Genomic DNA, 15,404 nt, shown 5'->3' with positions numbered 1-15,404 from the left:
ATGCCTCATAAGAATTTGATTAATTGTCAGTCTTGTATTAAGATCTATTGGAGACCCTACGTAAAAGGGCTTCATGCTAAAAATGTATTTGGGCTCTGACATTATATTCAGAATTCTAACTTTCAATTCCGAATTTTTTTCAACGTGATGTGAGAAACTGGGAGACAAAAACACAATTAAATGTAAAATTTATTACGCAAAATGTACAACAGCTGCTGAAGCTATTTTACAGCTCAAATATAGAGATTTTTTATTTTACTTCCACCTTGTGAAATATAATATTCAACTTAGTTTGAAATTCTGTCATGAACTCTGAAAACATTCATAAACAACACACTGGCTCACATTGAACAGCTTTTCAAAGCAGGAAAGCTGACCTAAAGTGCAGTTTGAATCAGCATACAACAGGATGCTCAAAATAACAAACCATAATAAACAGTTAAACAGAATTTCTTCCCGAAATACATTTGTAATGTTTTGAGGTTGCTGCACACTGCTCTACCTCCTACAGAGCGTCATTCAACTCAACAAATCAAAACGTTTTCATCAACCTCTGAAACCCGACAGCTGTTCTTCTGTGTCTCCATCCGACCAATGTCTCCTGCACTCATTCAAACAAGACAAAGTGCATTCCACTTATAGAACTAAGAACTGCAACACATTCAGTTTCCTCCTTCCATAGTCTTTCATAACTATGGGAAAATAAAAAGTTGTAAGTTCTCTTAATAATCGTGCAACTAAGAAAAATATGGCATTTGATGTGGCTCGAGAAAAAACATTCGATTTTCAAATTCTTAAAAAAAATCTATAATGAACAAGAAATCTCCTTTTAGACTAATTAACCTTGTTTATCACCAACAACAGCTCCAACATCTGAACATTGAAAGGCTGTACTGTTCTTCATTTGCTCTTCAGAAGTGTTTGATAACAGTGCTTGCTAAGGTCTTCTCTGGTCTGATATCCATAGGTTTGAACCTCACAATTAAAACAAATGACTGACTTCAGATCAGCTCTCCTGCTTAAAAAAGTAATCGAGTAAATGTGGCCTGAAGAGACAAACGTCAGGATGGTTTGGAAGAGTGGGATGACATCAGTATGAGCCTCGCATCCCGCTGCCCCGTGAGCGTCCGCCCCCTCCTGAGTTATCGTAGTAGCCTCCACCACCACGACCTGAGAGGGATAAGGAAAGAAAGTTAGTGTACAAATGTGTGAAGTCATTTCTAATGAGATTTTAAGAAAATATATGATCAAAACTAACAGCACACTTCTATTTATCATGAAAGTGAAACAACTCACCCATTTCAGCGGCTCCACTGGCCATTGAATTAAGAAACAGCTCGATGTAGCGGTGCTCTGTGGAGAAAATATCAATCCATTAATCATACTGAAGAACTCGTGTTTCTGCTGCTGTGATTGTGTATTCCAGTCAGCAAGTCGGCATGCCCTCATTACAAAAGAGAACACAGCCAGGAAAGTAGAAGGCCCACCTGTGAAACGATATATCTAGAATTTCTCCCCACTTTACCTTGCCGTCAGAAGGTCCTTTCCCACAAGGAACAAAAGACCATTATCTAGCAGGTATCCGTTATAGACCAGCACCTTCTGTGTTCTGTGAGGTGAAACGGTTGTTTTTGTCCAAGGAGTTTGGTGGCTTTGAATAGAGCATAGATAACGTCTTCAGTTGCCCAAAGGCTGTCTGACAGCAAGGTAGAGCGGTGAAATCATTCTAAATATACCGTACACTTGAAATCCTATAGCTTTTTAAGGTGGCTCAAATAAATGTTTCCTCGTCCCACAGCAGTTAAACCCCATTTCAACTATACATAGGCAGCTTATCTGTTGATGTTGTGCTATTATTAATGCTTTTCTTATGAGAGACAAGTTGAAGAAAATAAAGGAGGACATACGCATGTGGTTCTTGTCTTTGGACATGGCTGACACAGCGTCTTCATGGCAGCGAAACTCCACATCGGCTTCCCCTGTGGACTTCCCGTTAGGAGCCACATCGATGTGGACCCGCAGTGGATTCAGAGGAGAGAAGAACTACAGGAACAAAGAGAGATACATAAACTATTAACACAGGCATGCACACATGACTCGTTTAGTGTTTTCTCAAATGTAGTAGCTCACTGGTCTTGGTGACGGACACCACTCTAAGTATGGCGTAGAATCATAGGTAATGGTATATATGATGTTTTGCAGTACTTCCCTGCAGTATATATCCATTTGATGATGTAACAAGTTAGTTAAAGGGTCCTGGTTTCTGAAGCAGAATATTTAGGATGGATTGGTCAAAAATGAATCTGCAAGCTTCTGTTGTGACAGAGTTGGCTTCAGATCTGATGGTCCCGACTGAGATTCCACAAAAGGAGATTGAACCGCATCATGATGTATAACCTTACTATCACTGGGACGTTTTCTTCTTGGGGAAACTCAATTGGGTGATTTTAAAGTCTTTTAGACCCTGCACTACACAGAGCCTTTGTTTGCACGTCTACAAGAGAAATAACAAAAAGTAACTGGTCTCAGTGTGTGCTCTTACTTTAGCGATGTCTCCCTCTGTGGCGCGGAAAGGTAAGCCCCTCATATGAACAAAATGGCCGTTGTAGAAGCCGGTAGAAACATCACCTTGACCACCGTAACCGTGGCCTCCCATCCCTGAGTCAATCACACACAAACATCCACAGATTAATAATGCATCATTTAGGAATGTAGGACAGAGAAATAATCTGATACCATTGTTTCATTTACTTGATGGCAATAGAACATAACAACATAGCGTGAAACCTTCATATAGCTTTCCATGAGAGATTACAAGAAGGTCACAATCAGCTGCTTTTAGAAAATCCAATCCTAATTGTACTTCTTCACACTGACAATGTAAAACGTCTTCATTTTTAGGTTCAGAACATTTTAAATGACAAAGCAACAACAACAAAGCAACAACTGGAAGACATTTCAGCCTTCAGCAGGGATTCTCAATATGAAGAGGCATTTCTTCAGTGTTGCTGAATGCCAGTGAGAATGACTTTACCTCTTCCTCCTCTCTCTCCTCTCGCTCGCTCATCAAACATGTCGTTGTCAAAGCAGCAGTTGTTGAAGCCGTTGTAGCTGTCAAATTCACCGTAACCTGGACACAGACGAACACAGCAAAGTTAAGCAGGGCTCATTCTTTTACATCACTAACTGAATAACTATCTCGGCAATTACTTTATAAAAACAACACCGGCTCCTCAGGATTAAATATCATTGTTGTTCTACTGTCTTTAGCACTGTACAATTACACCTTCTTAGAAATACAGAACTGTTCTTACCTCCTCCATAGCCCCCCCCGCACCTCATGGTGTCCATCAGAGCCCCCCCTTGGCCAGGCCCCGGCGCAAAGAAGCCTCCTCTGGGGCCCCCCATCATGGGTCTGTCGTAGGGCCCCGGCCTCTGGGCTCCCACCCCCTGGTGGGGCAGCTCGTAGTAAGCTCTGATCTCATTGCGACTGCTCTTAAAAATCTCTATGTACCTGCAATGCAAGCGGCCCATGAGGTGGGGGGGGGGGGGGGGGGGGCAGAGGAGAGAGTTAGGGAGCAGAAATGGCTGAGCTCGGGTACATAAACAGATATTTACAGAGAGAGAAGGTAAACAAACACAAAACAAATATTCTAAATAGTGGTCTAAGTACTTTCTCAAAATGAAGATATCTCATTATTAACTGGGCTGTATTAAATAGGGAAACCCCTATAGCTCTAGATTTTACATGTTGCATTCAAAAAGTAGTTAGGAGCTTTAATGGTAGAGGCTTCCTTGACTAACCTCCTCTATACTATGCTTAATCCCCTCTGCAACAGCAATCTATCTGTAAAATGTAATAAAAGTTCTAAATAAAGTGCCAATAACATTATTTAATATACCCAAATGTTGCTGTAAAAAAAGAATAGCTCTCAGGTCTTAGACTACCAACACATCTGCATATGGCATAAAATACTCACACCACCTTTCATTTATAGATTAGTTAAATTACCTTTCATCCCATTATTCAACATCTCACCATTGTTACAATACATAATACCCAGTAAACCCATCCCAATAACCATATCAATAATTATCACATGACCCACCCAATTCATATTTATCATTGTTTTACCATTATTATTCTAGCACACCAACCCATGCTTATCATTCAACCATCACAGTACCCATCCCATTAATACCATAATTACTCTTATATGACCACCCATTAAACACTGCATTAGAAGCACATCCCAACCAGCCCGTCCCCTTCCCATCCGTCCCACCTGTGCCCTATTCTTTCCTTGTGTTTCCCCAGAGCCTTTTCTGCTATCTCCTTTGAGGCAAACTGCACGAAGGCTTCCCCTGTGCTCCTCCCCTGGCAGTCCACTGGCAGAGTAATCCCATTTGGCACGATTCTCAACCCTTCAACCCAAGCACACATAAATACAGAGGTCGGTAGGGAGACTGATAGATGTATGAAATATATATAACAAAACCCACTGCATATCTGGAGCTTTCAGGGTTAATGTACGTCATGAGGGGAAATGTAGTATTATCTGATAAGACAGCATTAAAAGAAGCGTGAATTTAAACTTGTAAGCTGTCGGCAGGGAGATTAAACAAATACTGGGTTGTAGTCTGCAGCTATAACATGTAGGGGAATGCAGGTGGAAAACTAGCGCAGCCTATTGTCGTTAAATGCCCTTTAGGAGGCATGACATCAAGGTCATGGAATATGCAGGTCAAATAAACTGTTGACGTAACACAAACAGAGTAACAGCAGGGCTGCACAATATGTCACAATCATTGAAAACTTGTGCAATTCTTTTTTATTGGTGTACTTTATGTATTTTTTTATACAACAAGCAATTTATTGTATTTTAGCCGAAAACTACTAGAAGAAAATAACGCATATTTTCATATTCTGGTTGATTGTGCAGCCCTGTGTAAGAGGCATACTAATTCCTAATGATGACAGATTGGTAAACAGTGTATACTACTACAAGAACATGACACACAGACATTTTGGCAAAATAATACAACTTTGTAATACAAGTGAAAAGGACACATAAGAAAAGATAAATGTGTCAATGTTTATGCTTATGTTGTGGTGTATAGGGTAATCAGGAAAGTGGAAAGCAGCGTCAAATTGTAGTTGGCAGTGGTTTGAATTTGTCATGATACCCGTCAGAAGGAGTACGTAAATGTAAAGTTGATTGTTGTACCAGTTTTTTACGAATATATTAAAAAACATTCATCTGACAATTCTTCTAGTGGTTGTCTCATTTCATTGTTGCTCTTTTGCACATTTGAACCCTAGCTGTAGTTCTGCACACTAACACTGTGGTGTAGATAATAATAAGTCTGTAGAAAAATCCCTCAGATTGAAATACATTGTGGAATATCAGTACAATGCAATAACAGTTACAGAACTTTAAATGTTCACGTACCTGAGAAGAACTGAACGATCTCCTCCTTGCTGCAGCCGAAGGGAAGGCCTCTGAGTCGCAGCATGCAGCCGCTGCAGCTGTCGTAGTCAGCTGGCCCGCTGCGCTTCAGCACCCAGTCCATCTCACTGCGGTTCGACTTGAACACTGAGTCACACAGATAGAAACACACACGTCTGTTTTAACCAGAAATGCATTGAACTTGAGCCGAGAAAGAAAACGTTATATGCAATGCAAACACCCAGGAAGCCCCATCTGAAATGTCAGCAACAGGGTGAGTTGCACTTTGACCATATGAAGAATTGCTGCAATATATGAGATTACTGATACCAAGAGAAAGTCCACAAAGTTGAACTCTTACAGGTCCATTAGTCGGTTATGATGGGTTATATTGCTTACCCTCTATGTATCGGTGTCCCATGTATTTACGGTCCTTGGAGAGAGCAATCTTGAAATCCTCAGACATTTTCAACTCAATAAATGCCTCTCCACTGGGACGGCCTTCTTTAGAGTAGGTAAAGCACACTCCGTTTACTTTCCCAACGATGTCACAGTCTGTAAATGATAATACATTTCCTTAGTACTAAGCCTACACCAAGACATTTCCTGTCATAGCAGAACATGTACAACTGCATGGATCTTATCAGAGCTATTTGGAGCTACAGAAAGTAGGATCCTACAGTCCATGCTCTGTTCAACCTGAGATCCTGAAAGTTCTCTAATGTGAAATACAAAGCATTTATGTGAGTTAAAGATTGTCGCTTTATACTCTTTGACAAAGTCACAAATGAAATGTCACTTACATTTATGCAATTAATATGAAGGAAATAACATAAATATAATACTTTTATTATCTATTATGTTCACTAAAATGGATGAACCATAATTATAAACATAATCCCAACTTCGACACCAAGCAAAATAGTTGAGTTAATCGAGATATAATTTCAATCTTACCACTAAATAGTTTTACAGCCTCAAGCTGTTAAGATGTGTGTATTCTTTCTCACCAGAGAAGAAGCTGGCGACCTCCTCCTGCGTGCAGGACCAGGGGAGTCCTCTGATCCGAACCACATATCCCTCTTCATTCATAGACATCCTCACTGCCAGAGAGCACAACAAAAGTAATACTTTTATTAAATACAAGTTTGCTTATGCAGTTTTTAAAAGATATATCTAGAACTTTATTGAGTTTGTGTTTGCCATGGGTCCTTATTTGAAGTGTCAGCCACTATCAGGGGTAGGGGCAGCCTGTCCGTCACGGCCGAGGCTATATACAGGACGGTCCTGTACACAACGCCAAATGGCTATATACAGGACCGTCCTGTACACAACGCCAAATGGCTATATACAGGACCGTCCTGTACACAACGCCAAATGGCTATATACAGGACGGTCCTGTACACAACGCCAAATGGCTATATACAGGACCGTCCTGTACACAACGCCAAATGGCTATATACAGGACGGTCCTGTACACAACGCCAAATGGCTATATACAGGACCGTCCTGTATATAAGGTCTCTGAAATGGCTATATACAGGACGGTCCTGTCGATAAGATATCTGAAATGGCTATATACAGGACCGTCCTGCAGCTAACGTCAAATGACTATATACAGACCGGGCTATTATAGCATGCTTAAGCAAGTTTCGCGGGTGGTAATGTAGGGATAGGATTCACAGATAAATATTCTCACGACAACATTATTTTCAATGAGTTTCCCCTCAATATAAAATTGTGGCAATTAAATCTCTTTCCATGCCAATTGCTTAGCTTTTTATGCTGATTTCAGTCTTTTTTTTGGCTTATCTTTTTATGTTGTTTCAATCATTTTCTACTTTATATTTTTCCAATGCACAATGTTTTACTTATAAAGGATATCACTGCATACTTTAAAGACTACTCGGTTTTATTAAAACTGAAGGTTTTTTTTTAAAGAATACGCCGACATTTCGTTGACGTGTAGTGATTTTGCATTGAAAGCAACACAAATCATTTATCGGCTACGCCGGCATTTTTATTTTAGAAATCGGAGAAACCGTCTTTTGAATTGTATGTAGTATGCTGTACATTTTTGTAATGTATCCGTATTTATCTGTATATAGCCATTTCAGAGAGCTGTGTACAGGACGGTCCTGTATATAGCCATTTGGCGTTGTGTACAGGACCGTCCTGTATATAGCCATTTCAGAGACCTTATATACAGGACCGTCCTGTATATAGCCACTCCTGTCCGTCACAGATGCTGCTGACAGATGTTGTCTATTTTAGTTGTTCAAAATAAGCATTTCAAATGTAACTTCCCTACAATAATAATAATAATAATCTTGATATATACAATAAGAGCAGTCTGTTACTTTCATGTGTACAATACATTATAACCAAAGCAGAAGCACCATGAAATATGTATATTATTCATTAACATCCTCAGTGCAATAATAACTTTAAGTATGCACACCATCAGCTGAGCAGGAAGCTGAGGTTATAAATAACTATTTTTTAATATGTGTGACACTAAACAACAGTGGTGTACCTTAAAGTAACTAAGTACATTTACTCAAGTATACCATTTGTACTTCTACCCCACTACAATTCAGAAGTAAATAGTGTACTTTTACTCCAATACATTTATTTAATACCTTTAGTAACTTTCGGTACGTATAATTAAGTATATTTTGATACCAATACTTTTGCACTTTTACTTGATTTTTTTTTTTAATGCAGGACTTTTACTTGCAACAGAGTATTCCTACACTCTGGTTACTTCTACCACCTCTGCTTAACAATTACCAATAACGAAAAAACGGTATCTGGAACCATGAACAGTATGCAATAACAAATGCCCAGTAGGTCATATTTGAATAGTTTAGCATTATAATGCTCTTCACTGCAGCTGTCAACACAGTCTAAAACAAGCTAACATTTGTCACTTCCTCTTTCCAACTCTGTTGTCTCAACGTGTTGCTAGCTAACGTAACCAAAGTTCAACTTAACTTACGTTGAGATTTACAAACATAACAAGACGTTTACTAATTATTTGGTAAGATTGGTTGTTTGAAGGCCCCCACAGGAGAGTATGTGTCCGCCCGGGTGCTCTAATGATGCTAACGCCTCTTTTCTGTCAGGCTGCTAATGTTAGCAGCTAGCAGGCTAGCAGCTACGGCTAACTGTAGGACACTGACAGCGGTCAAACGTACAGGGCACACTAGTTCTTCACCCAACGGTCTAACGCTGTCACTGAGCATCAGAATAAACATCCACAGGCACACATCACTGTGTCAGAAGTGAGTGACAAATGTGTGAAAACGATGAAATTATCTCACAGTCGCCTCTCGTCCCCGGTCTCCTGCCCCTATCCCGAGCCTCAGGCAGCAGGTGTCACTAACGAGCAAACCCGCTCAGGTATGTTCTCGCGAGAGTTGGACAAAGAAAAAAATAGTTTGAGTCTTTTTTTATACTATATATATTTAATAATAACAATAGGACGTCATTCAGCTACATTGATATTTTAGGCATGAATGTGCTCATAACACAACAAGTACTTACAGGTAAAGTTCTCAGAAAAATCTACGTGAATTAGGCATTCATCAGTGGCCATGCTCTTCCTTAGCTCACGGTAGTAGGCATGCATACTGCTGCCTAATATTAAAAGAATGCTTCTTGAACTTGCTCAGGAGTGTTTGGAACTGCTGTTGCTCCTGGGTGCCCTCAACAATCTGTTTAACAGTTATCTTCACTGTTGGCCCCTCCTGGTCATTCATTGTTGCCTTATCTTCTGTCCCCCACTGAGTGTAGGACACCCTTTCTGCACTGTCATATGTACTTGAGTGGAACTGTTTTGTCTCTGCAGTGTTCACACTCCCCATACATACAGTCCTTTCTAGCAGTATCACAGCACACAATTTTAGTGAGATCCTCACATTGTTCTCTGCCAGAAATCTTCTGTGGAGGTTTCTTGTGTCTACAAGGAACCTTTTTTGCATCTTTACCTTGTTTCTTGTAATGGTTTGTTTTCTTCCTGTAGTTATCCTGCTGACATCATCTCTTGTCACAGGCATGCATCTGCATACCCGTTGACAGGCTTTCTGGTAAATTTGCTTAGGCTACTAGTGTTCAAAAGGTTTCTGCATTTTTTTTAAACCCCCAGTGCATGTTCTGACCATCTCTGCAGCCTATACTTTTTGACAATCTTTCCCACAGTAACCTTAGATATGATTTGCTTATCTCTTTCATTTCTGGTCTTTTGGTAATTTCTTTTGATGTCAGCAACAAGGGCTACATGGAGAAGTAACGTTTTTCTGACCCATGCTGTTCACAGTACAATTATTGACCAGTTCACAGACTTTGGATCTTGGAGATTCATTATGTGTTGCTGATCGCTGGAACTCCTTTTTGTACTTTTCTTTAAGTTGTTTCTCCTTTCTCAGTGAATGTTTGAGTTGTTCTATTTCTTCGCGCAGTTTGTTTCTTGATCTACGGGATTGCTTTTTGTCCTCCAAGCAAAACAAAACCAGGCAATACAAAAAAAACTCCAGCCCATATAAACATCTAATATGGACAAACTATAATATTTTAAGCAAAATTATAAACACTTGCATTGACACACACACACACACACACACACACACACACACACACACACACACACACACACACACACACACACACACACACACACACACACACACACACACACACACACACACACACACACACACACACACACACACACACACACACACACACACACACACACACACACACAATGAGACTTTGTATAGCTAAAATTGTAGTATTTTGCACAACTATTGCTTAATTTTTCCTAAAGAACTGTTAATTGACTATAATGAATTCATACAACAGAGTTGAAATGTTGAGCTTGACAATCTCAATCTGACATTAAAAAAATGAAATATAGGTAAGAAAATATACTGACACTTCTGTGATGTCACTCCCTCAATGCAGATGTCACATGGACTGATCCATTATTTTAATGGGGGGGGGTAAAATGTATAGCGTGACAGGGTTGAACCAAACTCGGGGACGTGTGTCAATAGTGCAATTTCATAGATAATTCATGTATTTTTTCAGATAGTTTTTTTTCTCAGTTAAAATATACACGCATATGATTATATTAGCATAAAAAATGTTGGTATAATTGGCAATTGCTATTTGTTTAATATTCAATGAATATGTGATGATGCTCAGTGAGGACATGCAAAAATGTGTGTTGTCAAAGACAACTAATTATTATAAAACAAAAACAAAATATATATATTTAGTTTTACATTGTAATCCAAAACACCCTGTTCCTTTAATTCAGTGCTTTAAAATATATTTTTGTAGTTTCCTTTCATTTAAAATCTTTGAAGTAAACTTGGGGGACTCAAAGGGCACCCGATAACGATGTTTATTTCTAATGGAGGCACGTTTATTTATACAGCACATTTCAATACAAGGCATTTCAAAGTGCTTTACTAAAAATGAGAAACATTAGGAGCATAAAGAAATAGAGCAGCAGAAACATAAACATTTACCAGGCCAATAGGCTATAACTTTAAGCTAATTTTTATGTAACTTTTGAATATAACTTTTCCAACTCTGATAAAAAAAATGCCTTTTTTAACACAATGTATTAATTGTTTTGCTCGTCTTATGACAACAAGATTCTGACACCAGACAAACAGTTTATGCCTGAAGAAGGAAAACACGTGACGCGGAAAACAAACAATCAGGGCGTAAAGTCCACCGACTGCAGCAGATCAACTGTGGGAAACCACATTGTCCTAAAGACGATTTAAGCTGCAAGTCCTTCTCGTATTTAGTCTTATCATAATGGAGATTCCAGTATTTACCGTAGATGCCTTTTCTAATCTACCGTTTAGGGGAAATCCCGCTGCAATTTGTCCACTTATGCATGTGAGTAATAATATTTAGGTAAAAGTAGGTCTACATTAATGTCATAATACCATGCATATCGTATAAGTTGTTGCAATAGGGTTTATAAGGACGTAAAGACACTTCAACTTGCTGTTTCTAAATTGTGCATATCATTTCTTTTTTGTTCAAGGATCAGACTGCTCCTTATAACTTTTTGATTATTTGGACATTATAGAGTTCCAGTTTTAGTAGCACATAATTCATAAAAAAGGTATAAATTACGCAGCATGACATACATGTGTTTCTTATCAATCCATCCATGATCATGTAGCCTACCTCTTTAATTATTGTAACAATTTGTTTCAACAATCACTGTTTTTTAACAGGAACTGACAGATGACTTGTATCAGAAGATAGCAGCAGAGATGAACCTGTCGGAAACAGTTTTCATCACCAGCATCAACCCGTCTGACAATTTTACCACAGGTGAGATAAACATTTTAATACATGTAGGATTTAAGATTTGTTTTATGGATTAAAAGATGCACCAGTCTGGGACAGGTTAGCATTTCATTACAATCATCAACCCATTGTTTAACAACTCATGCATTGTTATTGAGACTGGTTGAATGGGGATGAAGCAATACAGATGCACATATCTGCCAGTGGCCAATGTAAACGTGCCTCTACAGTAATCACAGTGTCCATTGTGCACAGTTTAATGGTAATGTGCCCATTCCAGCTGGCCTGACGGAATACTGTAAAAAATGTGCTAAGGGTGCAACTTTTTAAACTGTGTAGCTGAGAGTACAGTGTATAAAGCAAAGCAGACACAGGACAATGTCACAACACTGTACTTAATTTCAAGCAAACTGTTTCCCTCTTCATACTCTTATAGAAAGCACCTCTGTGGAGGGATATGTGTAGACAAAAAGCACCGGTCTGACAATGTGATTAACAGGATCAAGGTTTCGACTGCGATGGTTCACACCAACGACTGAAGTGAATCTGTGCGGTCATGCAACTCTGGCCTCTGCAGCAGTGCTGTTCAAACATAAGGGTAAGTTACCAAAAAACAAACAAACATGTACAGATCATCAGATTAACTTCCATTTATAACCCTTTTATGTATTTCTCTCTTAGAGAATGTGAATCCCAAACTGGTGTTTGAGACGAGGAGTGGAGATCTGGCTGTCACGCAGCGGGGGGAAGGGTACGTCATGGACTTTCCTCTCAACCCACCAACAAAGCAGGTTAGTTAGTAAACTTCAATAATATATCACTTATCAAAAACAGAGATTCCAATTTGTTAAAAGTGAATGACAAAAAGGCACAATAGCTATGTAAATAGCCTGAAGTAATTGAAGCCAAATACTTAGAACATCAGCCTTTATAAGTGGTGAATGCTAGAACTGCGTTTTGTTTTTTTGAAACCCAGAATGCAATAAACACATCCTGGACTAGCAGTGCAAAGTTTTTCAGAAGAAAGTGTTTTTAGTATCCTTTGCAATGCAGTAATTAAGAACACAACACAATTATTCAAACTTAATTTTCTTCTAAACACCTGTTTTCTCAGGATGCCAATGAGTTCAAAGACATCTTAAAGGTAAGTGAGACGCCTACTCTCTGAGAATATGCTTTACAGTAGACTCCTGCTTCACTGTCTACATTAACTAGGCTACTCTCTCTGTGCAATATTTGCCAGCGTGATTACATTTCTGTGTAGTTTGTGTGTACATTATTTTCTTCTTCCCCTTCAGGCTGCAGTTGGAGACCACCAAATCCAGGATGTTTATCTGTGCCCCATCACTAAGAAACTGTTGGTTCGACTGTCTGACAGCTACGAAAGGTTACCATCAAGACACACACACACACACACACACACACACACACACACACACACACACACACACACACACACACACACACACACACACACACACACACACACACACACACACACACACACACACACACACACACACACACACACACACACACACACACACACACACACACACACACACACACACACACACACACACACACACACACACACACACACAAATAGTTATTCACATTCATGCAGTGCATCCTAAATATTTGTGTGTTGCCAGGTTTCTTTGTGACTCTTCCTTTGTGCTGCATGTGTTTCCTGCAGGTCAGTGCTCGCCAGTCTGAAAGTTGACGCTGCTGCTCTTCAGAGAAGTGAGACGAGTGGAAGAGTCAAAGGACTAATCGTCACCATGAGAGGTAACCGGAGCTTTAAAACATTAGATCCTTTGGTTAGTCTTTAGTTTTATGATTTGTTGGGCCGGACCACATGCTGTAATCTTACATATAAAGTACTTCCAAAGACATGCAGACTATTTTAAGATATAAGTAATAGATTACTGTTCCCTAAAATGCCATGCTAAACTATTTTAAGTTACACCTTTTTAGTTTGTCTTTATGTTGCATCTCACTGTGAGTGGTTGACACGATCATATTATACTTAAATTAAAAGTAGTTATAGCACAGTGTAAGAGTACTCTACTAGAAGAGAGTCCTGCATTTATTATTCTCACAAGAAAAAGTACAGAAGTAGTAGCATCAAAATAACTTTTAAGTGCTTAAAGTAAAAATACACATTATGCAGAATAATGTGTATGTATGTGCAGAATTGCCAGTTTCAGAATCATTGCCTATCATTTTATTATTCATCTAATATATTACTGTAAAATAATTGTACAATAATATATTTTGAACTGGCATATTTGAAATGTATATTAGTTTATATACTACTGGGTAGCTTGGGGATCAATACATTCTTATTGCAGGTCTCCCTTGAAAAATAGATCGATGATCTCAATGGGACCACCTGGTTAAATAAAGGTTTGAAATTAAATTGAAATTGATATAATACCGTCATTTGTTAATTTTATTTTGTATTGATAAAAAGCTACAAACTTAAGCTATCAAATAAGTTTAGTGGAGTGTGAAGAACAATATTAGCCTCTGAAAGGTAGTTTTAAAGACTATGAAAGTAGAAGAAAATAGAAATTATCAAGTAAAGTATCATATACTTCTAAGGAACTGGAATATACCAAGTGAACAAATATGATATGGTAAAAGAACACTATCGAGACGAGGCCTGTATGAAAACTACAAGCGATGGTTAATAAAATCGTTATTCATTATCCACCAATAGGATCCCCAGACTGCCAGCCAGGATACGACTTCTACTCCAGATACTTTGCTCCATGGATGGGCATCGCAGAGGATCCTGTCACTGGTACACTAACATTAAAACTACAAACACTTCTACTGCTGCTGTTTCCCCTGGAATCACACAATCTGACTTAGTTGGCCTGCAATGTGTGTATCGGGCAACATTGTAAAATACTCTTATAATCAAGTAATCCAACCCATTGGTATACAAGCAACAGGTATTGGCTAAACACTATATGTGTCTTTGGAAATGTTTTATCCGGTTTTGTCTTTTGTCTCTCCGCAGGTTCTGCCCACACAGTTCTGGGTAGTTACTGGTCTAAGGAACTAGGAAAGAAGAAAATGATGGGTAATTAATTTGAACTAATTTCACATTTACATTCACTTTGATCAGCATCTCTAAAACAAATGTAATTTAACTAACCCATAGAGGCAACCATTTTTACCAACGATTCAACAATGTGTTATTATAGTAATAAACACCCGTTATCAAGTTAAACAGCCCTTTATTATTCAGCTGAATCACGCTGACACTCATATCCCCCGCTCTGTGTTTGTGCAGCTTACCAGTGCTCCAGTCGAGGCGGGGAGCTGGAACTAGAAGTGAGAGACGACGGAAGAATCAACATCGCTGGACAGGCCGTCACTGTGCTGCAGGGAACAATCACACTATAGCCACATGCAGGCTAATGAGAGCAGGGGGTGATGGGACAAATCATTATGTGCCTGCTCGGAGAAGCAAGCTTTGTACGATGTTATCAAAAGTAACAAGACGTGGTTTCAATAAAAAGCAATGCAAAGTCGTGTCAAGTCTGGTCAATCTAATTTAACATCTGACAGGATTGAAAAAACAATTCACAC

The 15,404-nt window shown here is 39.0% G+C and overlaps 2 protein-coding genes across 2 annotated transcripts; one reads left to right on the top strand and one right to left on the bottom strand.

Annotated features, from left to right (window-relative positions):
* Window positions 1-176: 176 nt before the first annotated feature.
* hnrnph3 (heterogeneous nuclear ribonucleoprotein H3 (2H9)) lies at window positions 177-8,864 on the bottom strand. Its single transcript, XM_034075192.2, has 11 exons — window positions 8,777-8,864; window positions 6,461-6,553; window positions 5,850-6,005; window positions 5,454-5,597; window positions 4,287-4,425; window positions 3,315-3,514; window positions 3,035-3,130; window positions 2,543-2,658; window positions 1,908-2,043; window positions 1,297-1,353; window positions 177-1,170 (listed from the first exon to the last, which is right to left on the bottom strand). Exons 2-11 carry the CDS (start codon window positions 6,546-6,548, stop codon window positions 1,091-1,093), a joined length of 1,212 nt encoding a protein of 403 aa, XP_033931083.1. The 5' UTR covers window positions 6,549-6,553; window positions 8,777-8,864; the 3' UTR covers window positions 177-1,090.
* A 2,331-nt stretch (window positions 8,865-11,195) lies between these two features.
* Window positions 11,196-15,345, top strand: LOC117466019 (phenazine biosynthesis-like domain-containing protein 1). Its single transcript, XM_034109151.2, has 10 exons — window positions 11,196-11,372; window positions 11,720-11,819; window positions 12,295-12,393; window positions 12,477-12,586; window positions 12,910-12,939; window positions 13,094-13,182; window positions 13,495-13,586; window positions 14,524-14,607; window positions 14,830-14,892; window positions 15,106-15,345. The coding sequence occupies exons 1-10, from the start codon at window positions 11,289-11,291 to the stop codon at window positions 15,216-15,218; spliced, it is 864 nt and encodes a 287-aa protein (XP_033965042.1). The 5' UTR covers window positions 11,196-11,288; the 3' UTR covers window positions 15,219-15,345.
* Window positions 15,346-15,404: the final 59 nt, after the last annotated feature.

Source organism: Pseudochaenichthys georgianus, chromosome 3, assembly GCF_902827115.2.
Source record: "Pseudochaenichthys georgianus chromosome 3, fPseGeo1.2, whole genome shotgun sequence".
NCBI classification, from domain to species: domain Eukaryota; kingdom Metazoa; phylum Chordata; class Actinopteri; order Perciformes; family Channichthyidae; genus Pseudochaenichthys; species Pseudochaenichthys georgianus.
Note: the sequence above shows the minus strand (reverse complement) of the source record. Positions and strands in the feature narration are given on the sequence as shown.

Coding starts and splice junctions, on each gene's coding strand:
- LOC117466019 (XM_034109151.2), top strand. CDS start 11,289: ATGGAGATTCCAGTATTTACCGTAGATGCCTTTTCTAATCTACCGTTT. Junction 13,183..13,494: donor CTGTCTGACAGCTACGAAAG/GTTACCATCAAG, acceptor TGTTTCCTGCAG/GTCAGTGCTCGCCAGTCTGA. Junction 14,608..14,829: donor CGCAGAGGATCCTGTCACTG/GTACACTAACAT, acceptor GTCTCTCCGCAG/GTTCTGCCCACACAGTTCTG.
- hnrnph3 (XM_034075192.2), bottom strand. CDS start 6,548: ATGTCTATGAATGAAGAGGGATATGTGGTTCGGATCAGAGGACTCCCC. Junction 3,131..3,314: donor CGGGGGGGGCTATGGAGGAG/GTAAGAACAGTT, acceptor GTCTGTGTCCAG/GTTACGGTGAATTTGACAGC. Junction 1,171..1,296: donor CAGTGGAGCCGCTGAAATGG/GTGAGTTGTTTC, acceptor TATCCCTCTCAG/GTCGTGGTGGTGGAGGCTAC.